The sequence below is a fragment of the Lipotes vexillifer genome, unplaced genomic scaffold, assembly GCF_000442215.2.
Source record: "Lipotes vexillifer unplaced genomic scaffold, Lipotes_vexillifer_v1.1 scaffold957, whole genome shotgun sequence".
Classification (NCBI taxonomy): domain Eukaryota; kingdom Metazoa; phylum Chordata; class Mammalia; order Artiodactyla; family Lipotidae; genus Lipotes; species Lipotes vexillifer.
In genome coordinates this window covers 715,769-725,756 of record NW_006791360.1, presented here as the reverse complement: position 1 = coordinate 725,756, position 9,988 = coordinate 715,769, and the positions used below count along the sequence as shown (strand labels likewise).

At 35.7% G+C, this 9,988-nt stretch overlaps 1 protein-coding gene across 1 annotated transcript in view; it reads left to right on the top strand.

Annotated features, from left to right (window-relative positions):
- PIK3CB (phosphatidylinositol-4,5-bisphosphate 3-kinase catalytic subunit beta) overlaps positions 1-9,988 on the top strand; it is a 111,218-nt gene that overhangs the window by 64,133 nt on the left and 37,097 nt on the right. The window contains exons 11-13 of the mRNA XM_007464363.1: positions 1,622-1,810; positions 5,901-6,022; positions 9,343-9,486. Coding sequence (XP_007464425.1) covers positions 1,622-1,810; positions 5,901-6,022; positions 9,343-9,486 — 455 coding nt within the window. The remainder of the gene's footprint in view (positions 1-1,621; positions 1,811-5,900; positions 6,023-9,342; positions 9,487-9,988) is intronic.

Here is a 9,988-nt window from a genome sequence, read left to right as displayed (position 1 = left end):
GTAGTTGTGGCACACAGGCTCAGTAGTTGTGGCTCGTGGGCTCTAGAGTGCAGGCTCAGTAGTTGTGGCACACGGGCTTTGTTGCTCCACAACATGTGGGATCTTCCCAGACCAGGGTTCGAACCAGTGTCCCCTGCATTGCTAGACGGATTCTTCACCACTGCACCACCAGGGAAGCCCCCCTTTTTCTTTTAATGTTAGTGTAATTCAGAGTCTGGATCCAAAAAATAGTATGGTCCATTTTCTTTATTTTAATATATTCTTATAAGGATTGGGAAAGAAAATGGGATAACTGTATTTTTTTTATGTTTACTTTTAGCCAAGTTTCAGTCCTTGCTCTAAATGTTTTAATGCCTCAGAGCCAAGAAGGCACCTATTAACTTTTTTTAAATCTATACATTTGGTTCATCTTTGATTTTGTTTGTTTTTTTCTTTATAGAAATTAAAAATTAAAAAACGAAGATGAGGGCTTCCCTGGTGGCGCAGTGCTTGAGAGTCCGCCTGCCGATGCAGGAGACGCGGGTTCGTGCCCCGTTTCGGGAAGATCCCACATGCCGCGGAGCGGCTGGGCCCGTGAGCCATGGCCACTGAGCCTGCGCGTCCGGAGCCTGTGCTCCGCAAATGGGAGAGGCCACAACAGTGAGAGGTCCGCATAACGCAAGAAAAAAAAAAAAAAAAGTCTAATATTACATTTTACTTTTTTTCCCTTAAAATTGTATGTTTTAATATACTTTCTCCACAGAAAGTGGAGTATATTGACACAACTTCTGACCAGTATAATGTGGCAATGTCTTTCAAAATTATAAAAGCACTCTTTAAATCAGTAATTCCACTTCTAGGACTTTAAATTTAACCTTCAGATATATTCTCACCAAATGTGAAATAACATATGTAAGAGGTTACTAATTATAGCATTATTTGTAATAACAAAAATTAGAAATAATTAATTGCTTTGGAGCCCTAAAAAGAAAAAAAAAAAGAGAGAGAGAGAGAGAGAGAGACACTAAATGCCTGGATACGATATCCAAAAATAAGGGAAACAGGCAGGTTGTACAACAAAGTGTCATGTGTGCTGCTGTTGCTATTTGTCTAATGTACAAAAAAAAAAAAAAAAAAAAAAAAAAAAAAAAAAAAAAACGAAGATGAGAAACTCAGTTCAAATAATGACTTCTTTTTAATCCAAATTACAATTCTGCCACCTAGTGTTTGCATACGGATTTTTTAACAGTATTCTTTTTTCTTTTAAAAAACTGAGAATAATTTTTTCCTTCATCCTTAGCTTACTAATTTAATATTCAGCTTAGTAAAAACTTTAAAAGGGGTATCCAACGTTTTACAGAATTAGATTGTTAATATCTCAAATTTTAAAGCTCATAAATTGTTGAAAAATTCATTGTGTAGTTAACCCTTGAACAACATGGGTTTGAACTGTGCAGATCCACTTACAAGTGGATTTTTTTCAATAAACACGTATTGCAGTACTACGTGAACCGTGGTTGGTTGAATCTGAATTTAGGGATTTTCTACTGCTTGGGGGTTGGTGCCTCTAACCCCTGTGTTCAAGGTTTGCCCGTGATGTTTACACAGTTCTGTTCTGTAATGAGTAATTTTACTTTCTTAGAGTCGAGGTGGAAAGAAATTTCTTGCTGTACTGAAAGAAATCTTGGACAGGGATCCGTTGTCTCAACTGTGTGAGAATGAAATGGATCTTATTTGGACTTTGCGACAAGACTGCAGAGAGAATTTCCCACAGTCATTGCCAAAATTACTGCTGTCAATCAAGTGGAATAAACTTGAGGATGTTGCTCAGGTAACAAAAGATCATTTCTGTAACTCCATTCAGCAGTATATGTTACTTTGTTGATTTCATGTAAATTGTCCTTTCCTACATAGGTGTGTTTCCAAAGGTTGGGTAATTTTCTGCAGGAGAAATTTTGAGGTTTTAAACTCTTACATATTCTGGTCTAAATGGTAAATCAGAAAGTTTTAAGGTTTCAAAATCCCAGATTCCGGGTAGGTTTTCTATATCTTTTACTAAAGATAATTAAGACTTAGGTCTTGGTGTAATCATCTGTAATTACTACCAGCATGTGGTAGGTTCTGGGCTACTTGTAACAGTTTCATCAATGAACTCCAAGGTTTTAATCTTAAGACCCTTTGCAGTGAGTGTCCTAAAATGAATATGTATTGTTTGAAAATTACCTCTATTTGTAAAAGTTAACATTTTAGATCATAAGCCATTCAGATCAATTTTACTGTTTATTTAAAGTTGGTCAGTGTTGATGAATATTTGTCTTTAAGCAGAAAAGCAAAAGGGGAAAAAATGTTTGATCCAAAAAAGCTACCAAATTTTAGCTACTTGATTTAATTTTCAAGACTATGTGAAAAAGCACTGGCATTATGAAATTCACTTGGTTATCAGTGCTCTACAGAAAGATTCTTGAAATTATTTCTTAATCAGAATGAATACATTTGGCATATTAAAATAATGATATTCACCTTACTTGAATTCAACTGATATTTAAAAATTTTTTCTTGTCTTATTAAATCTATAATGACTTTAAAAATTTAGTCAAGAAATGTATAGTTCTTTTAATCAGATTTTTTTAAATCTTTGATTTTATTGTTTTACTTCTTAAATTAAGTTTAGAAAGTATTTCTTTTGAGTTTATTCCTAGGGTCTAAAAATTTTTTTGGAATCATGTTACAAAATTATATGATGTGCCTTATTTAAACTGGTTACACAGACCACATGAAAATTACTCTGAAAAGGAACTATTTTTGTCATCTAGATAGATTTTAATTGTTCTGACACAGTTGTCTTCTCACCATTTATTTATTTAAATTCAAGGTTAGTTTTCTATGAACTCCCCTAATGGTTGAATATAAGCATTTTTTAACTGGCATATTTGCCTACTTCTCAATGAATGGCATTCATTTCTAACTGCCTATCCAAGAAATGCATCATATTATTATTTTGCATATAATTAGAATAGAAAAAAATTTCTTGCTGTACTCTTAAGATATCTGAGAGGGAGGTTTTGTATGTCAACTGTCAGAAAATGGAATGAAACAATTCAGGCTTAATATTTCTTTATTTGAACCCCAGGGGCAGAAATTTTTACACTTAGGAGTTTAGTTTAGTATACTTGTCTCATTTCCATGAGTAAATCTAAAGCATTGTTTTCAGATATAACTTAACTTCCTCCGTTGTGGTAGAAGAAAGTCTGTAGTGTAACTTAATATTCTTATGGAAAAACCTAAATGTGTGTAAGGAAGTATAGGAAGGCATGAATTTCACGATCCTAATCCCCCCTTTTAGTAGTCTAGAAAAGAAAATCAACGGAATAAAAAGTGTGTTTTGGCTTCTCCCCCAGCCCTGTCCCATTGCCAGTTACACTGAACTGGTACAAGAGAATATAAACTGTATTTTCAATGAATTGACTACCTAAGAGAAGTGGAGAGTCAGAGCCTGGTGCACATATTCTGCAGGCATATGCCACAGGTGAAAATTTTATAGAAGGGTAGCCTCCCATTAATCCACAGGAAAACATTCTGTTGGCATACTGCAGAAGGGGTTTCAATAGTCTCTGCAGCAGACAGGTAATTAATTAGTCAGCACTGCTTTCACTATTTATATGGCTGAGTCAGATTTCCCTTCCCTGTTTGCTTCCATAGCTTTCTCCAAACTGAAGCGATGAGTTTTGGTAATTTATTTAATTTTATGTTTATATTATTGATTTAATAATTTAATAATTTAATAATCTTAGCAAAAGTTAATAACTTTTCAATAGTAGGGCTGTTTTTAACCTATACCATAGTTGAACCTCTGGTATTACATAACATTATCTATCCTTTACAGTATTGTTTTTGTGGAGCAGTGTATATTCTACGTGTTAACTGGGGATGCTAGGAGGTTTTTTTTTAGCTATCATTTCAGACCCTCAAGAAACAGTCCCCTTTATCCATAAGGAGGACTACTAGTCCATTATGGCCTTGGGGAAAGTCGGCAGGGAGCCCCATCAGTGATGAAACGTGGGGTGACGTAGGTGTTTCATATCTTTAAAGCAGTATTGCTCAAACTTTTGTTCAATTATTATACTCCTTAGGACCCTTTTTACATATTTTCCCCTAATAGCCCCATCCCCATGGGATTTTGATACCACAGATAAGTGTATGTCTGCCTATGTAGTGTATGCATATATGTACTTTGTATATTAAAAGAGCAAGTATAAGACAATCTTTTTATTCAGTACAAGTTTAAGAATAATTGAACCAAAATTTAAGGTAAAAGTTAAAATGTAAAAACTAACATTTTGTTGTATTTGTTGAATAACTGATGTAATTCATTATGTAAATTGTAATGTATCACATTTCATATCCATGTTAGTAATTTATGTAAATATATATTAAAAAGGCAGTGGAGTCAACTTTTAAAAATTACTCAAAAGGGTTATTTTTTCTGCTAATGTAAAATAATTGAAAATTAATTTTTAAAAAATTGTATCATTAGAGAACTTTTAAATTTGCTTCATATGAGAAGATACCTTTTAACTTAGCTGCTAGATACTCATTTAGATATTGACCTTTCTGAGCACTTGACAAGTTAATGAGAGGTTGAATAATTTGGAGAATTAAAATAATAAAATGTAAATTATTTTAATGTAATTTTCAAAGCCCAAGTCTCTCACAGATGCTCAAGTGACAAACGACAAGGCAGGCAGTAGGTATTGCAAGCCATCTCTTGCAACATGACTTGCAACTGAGAGAAAAGCCTCTAACCATTGCCATCTATTTGCCATATTCTTGTAGCTCTCATCTTGTATACATTTTGTGTTTCTTCCTTGGACTTGATGTCAGTGCTACATAAGTGATACCCAAGAAAACCCAACGATATAAATCAGATATTAAGGAATAAGATTTTGTCTGATAAGGTTGAGCTTTGGAGGGCCACAAATCATAATTATCAAAAAATGTTTCGCTTTCCTCCATAACCACTTTTCTTCCCACTTACCATCCCTGATAAGAATGTAAGCTATAAACATATCAAGACCATGAGGAGGAAGGGACTCTTTCCAAAATTGACCCTTAAAAAAAAATCAACCCTGATGAGTCTCACTGTGTTCTGATGGGAGGCAGGTAAGAATCCATTCTAGAGATTTGGGTTTTTTGGAACTAGGGTTTCCAAAGATGTGGCCATGTCCACCTGAACCCACCCTTCACCAGTACTCCCAGCTCATTCCCCCATGGGATTCTTTTTTATCCTATATCTAGGTCATTTCTAAGCGGCATCTGTAAATGGGAAACTGGCTGTATTTATCTTGTGTATATAAAATAACTAGGTACTGTGATTTAATGGATTTAAACATGTTATAGTCAATAAAGTTTTGTAAAGTGATACTCTTAAAAATATTAAGAACTAAAAGTAAACTTCCTCAAGATAATTTTATGTTGTTATAATGCACTTTTTATATGTAAATTGCCTTTCATTAGTTTGAGCCTTGCAGCTTATATTTGTACTTTGAATTTGACCTTTAAGTATTTCTTGATTATTTCCCTCTGCTGTTTCCCCTCTCCCCTTCCTCTCACCTTCCCCCCTGCCTTCTGCCCCCATCTTTTTTTCCTTTAAAAAATTATTTGATGATTGTAAAATTCATATATTCAGTGTATCATTCTACCTCCAGGTAAGTACATAATAGCTTTTTCACTTGCTTACCGATAGAATCTTTCAGCAGAGACAATCTTTATTAATCTGTATTAACAACAGTGGATTTTTGAGGCCTTAGTAACTGCAAGTATGCTTCTCCTTTCCTTTGACCCATCTCTGCTCCTGTGTACCAAGGAAAAATAGATTACTTTTCTCTCCTATAATTTCTGAACCAGTTTCAATTTTTAAACAGCTTCAGGCACTACTTCAGATTTGGCCTAAACTGCCCCCCCGGGAGGCCCTGGAACTTCTAGATTTCAACTATCCAGATCAGTACGTGCGAGAATATGCTGTGGGCTGTCTGCAACAGATGAGGTATCTCCTGCAGGAGGCTTTTTTGGGTCAAGGAATAACTTGTGGGTGGGAAGAGAAGTTGATGTCTGCTTGAATGTCTTGTAAGAAAGGAAAAGGATAGGAATGACCGAGTTCAAAGCATCTGTTCCCTCCTTCCTCCCACTCTCTCCCACAGTCTCTCCTGTTTTCTCCCCCCACCCCACCCCATCTCCTCCGATCCTCCCCGACTCTCGCTCTCTCTCTCTCTCTGTTTTTTTTTTTTTTTTTTTCCCCCAGAGGAAATTATTATTTCTCCTGTCCCCTCTTCCCCCCCCTCCTTTTTTTTTTTTTTTTTTTTTTTTTTGGCGTGGCTGCCTTGCATGCAGGATCTTAGTTCCTGACCAGGGATCGAACCTGCACCCTCTGCAGTGGAAGCATGGAGTCTTAACCACTGGGCCACCAGGGAAGTCCCCACTCTATATGATAAAACAAAAAAGCAAGCAAAAACTGCATCGGGTGGTCCCCAAGAACACCCTCAGGTTCCATGACTTACTAGGAGGACTCATAGGACTCAGCATATAGTCACTCTTGGCTAAGATTTATTACAGAAAAAGTATACAGAGCAGAACTGGCAAAGGAAAAAAATTCATGGGGCAAAGTCTGAAGGAAACCAGGGAGATGCTTCTAAGAGTTCTTTCCCAGTGGAATCACACTGAATACACTTAATTCCCCCAGCAACAAGTTGTGACAGCACATCTGAATACTGTCTACCAGGGAAGCTTGTTAGAGACTTGGTGGCCAGGATTTTTTTTGCAGGGAGGGCAGTGCTAGTCACATGAGCACCCTCTGCCTAGCATATTCCCAAATTCTAGACTCCCGGAACAAAAATGCGTGTTGAGCATAAAACATATTGTTTGCAAAAACAGTTTAGGCACAGTGAGCCACTCTTATCTGTTAGGGTGGTGGGAAGCCTTCCGAAATCTACATTCCCAGATGCCAGTCAAGGGCTAACCTTGTAAGCATGCTTTATCAAAGGATAGCCGTCAGGCTTGCTCCTCTGTTAACTCTTTTCTGTCCACTACCCACAATTAAGAAATGTTAATATTTTTTCCTTTTTTAAATGTTAATATTTTTGACTTTTTTAAAGTTTGTATTTTATTTATTTTTTTAAACTTAAAATTTTTTTTTTTTATTCTTTGGCTGCGTTGGGTCTTCGTTGCTGCGTGCAGGCTTTCTCTAGTTGCAGCAAGCGGGGACTACTCTTCACTGCAGTGCGTGGGCTTCTCATTACGGTGGCTTCTCTTTTTGCAGAGGATGGGCTCTAGGCACGCAGGCTTCAATAGTTGTGGCATGCAGGCTCAGTAGCTGTGGCTCGCGGGCTCTAGAGCACAGGCTCAGTAGTTATTGCCCACGGGCTTAGTTGCTCCGCGGCACGTGCAATCTTCCCGGACCAGGGCTCAATCAAACCTGTGTCCCCCACATTGGCAGATGGATTCTTAACCACTGTGCCACCAGGGAAGCCCTAAGTTTGTATTTTAAAGCGATTAACGTTACAGCTAAAGTCCTCATAGTTTCCTTACTCAATCCTGATTATTTTCACTTCCCAGAGGCAACTGTTATCACGAATTTGGTGTATATCCTTCTATACCATAATTTTCTGTTTTTACCACATTTATATATCTATAAAATACAGATATGGGATAATATTGTACATTTAAAAATCACACAACTGTGTCTTGCCATATATATTGTTTTACATAGTTTTTTTTCCTTTATTCAACATTAGGTTTTTGAGATCAGTCTCTCCTGTTACATATAAATGTAGTTTATTCCTTTCACTACTGTGTAATATTCTTTCATAGAGATGTATCGTATTTACTCCATTTCTCTATTGAGGAACATTTTAAATTTTCTCAAAATTTCCCTCTAAATAAACAGTGCTACAGTGAACATGCTTGTACAATCTCTTTAGGGTAGTACATGTATGAGAATCTATGGGATTTCTTGGATGAAATGTCATTATTGAGACAGTCTTAGACAATGGGCATTTTCAGGTTTATCCATTTTCTTACTAGCCTCAAAATGAGGGGTTATACCATATGGTCATTTGAAAAACAAAAGTTCTCAGAAAATTATGGATACTGTGATACATTTTTTTTCCTTTTCTTCTTTTTAAAATAAATCATTTATGTTTTAAATTGTGTGCTCTCCAAAACAAATTATACAAACTCTTCAACAGTGGTTATTTTGGGGGAGTGAAATAAGAAGTGTAAGGAAAGAGGAAGCCTCTTCCTTTCTATACTTCTATCTTTTACACTATTTATAGATTTTATAGTGGGCATGGATTTTACAATAAACTTAAGATTGTTTTATAGATAGTTTTAAAAAATGAGGCTCCCAGTTGTTCCTCAGTCTCTCTGTTTGCATTGGAGATCTGAAGGGGAGGGGCTACCTGGCCCCCCTTGGACTGAGCTAAGTGTTTTTCTTAAATATCTTGATCCCTAGGAGGAGATTGCTGTGATCCCCATGTTCCATATAGGTAATTCTAATGTGTCTTCCTATGTTAAATTTTCTGGTATGAGGTTTTTTTCTGGTGTATAGTATCCTAGGTTTCAGTCCCAGGTCAGTATCCTAGGTTTCATTCCCAGGTCTGCTTTAGACTACTGCTTAACCATTTATTGTCCAAGACTATAGTCACCAAGTAGAGGACTTGGGATACATATCTTACCTGACTACTGGAATTGCCTTTGATGGGAGTGTGTTTACATGTGAATGGTTTGGAGATGGATACAAAACAGAGAGCCCGAACATTAATTAATTCAGCTCATTTAATTACAATATTATGTCAATTCAATGAATCCATTCCCACTTACAAATACACTCTTTATCCTTCAAACTATTTGAAGATTTTAATTGTTCATTCATTTTCTGGGAGCAAAAATTACTTAATCCCAATGATATGAAAGGAAAATAAGTTGAAGTACTGATAGAATTTGTATTTTAAAAAGCTGGTTGGTTGACTGAGTACGTAACTTTTTCAGCATGATCAGAAAACTATTACCTAATTTTATTATAACTCTCGGCTGATTGTAAATACAATCATCAGTTGTATAAACCTAGTTAACTTAATAAAAATGCCCCATATATCTGTTCTTTGCTCCTTTTCACTCTTCTGCCCTTCAGAAATTCTCAGCTTTTCTTGTGTTATTGTAACAGTGTAACAGTGAATGTAAGTGTGCCCCAAGCTTGACCCAAAAGAACCATTGTGTTTCAGTAAGTTAGTATTTGATAAGTTTGATAGGAATGGGTCTTTTTCCAGCACTGATTGTTGAGTGACTTACTGTGTCTTTTGTTTTTTTCAGTGATGAAGAACTCTCTCAGTATCTTTTACAGTTGGTGCAAGTTTTAAAATATGAGCCTTTTCTTGATTGTGCCCTCTCTAGATTCCTACTAGAAAGAGCACTTGCTAATCGGAGGATAGGGCAGTTTTTATTTTGGCACCTTAGGTAAGTCTTTTATATTTCAAATCAAATCTACCACGCGCTTTTGTAAATATTAACCAGCATAATACAGGGCATGTAGTAAAACAGTCTAGCTGCTTTAGTTGTTTCTGAGCCATCCATAACATTTATGCTTTCTTGGTATCTACTCCTATTTCTTGATACCCAGACTCTCAATTTTCATGATTTGGCAAAGTAACAGATAAGTGTCCCTTTATGCCTCCTTGATTTATAACTGAAATTAATAATTTTTATTATGATAATTATTGTAATTAATTATTATTATTATTATAATGTATTGCTATTTTCCAGTAAAGTTTACTTATTGTGTTAATATTTTTGGACTAAAAACGTACTTATTGGGTAGTGGTATCATCATTGCTACTATTGCATAAATAAAGATTTTAAAGTTTTCCTATAACAACAGCAACTTTATTTTTAGCTTCTTTATTAACTAGGTCATTTTCAGAAATACATGAATCTTATTAAACCAAGTTTATATAGGAGT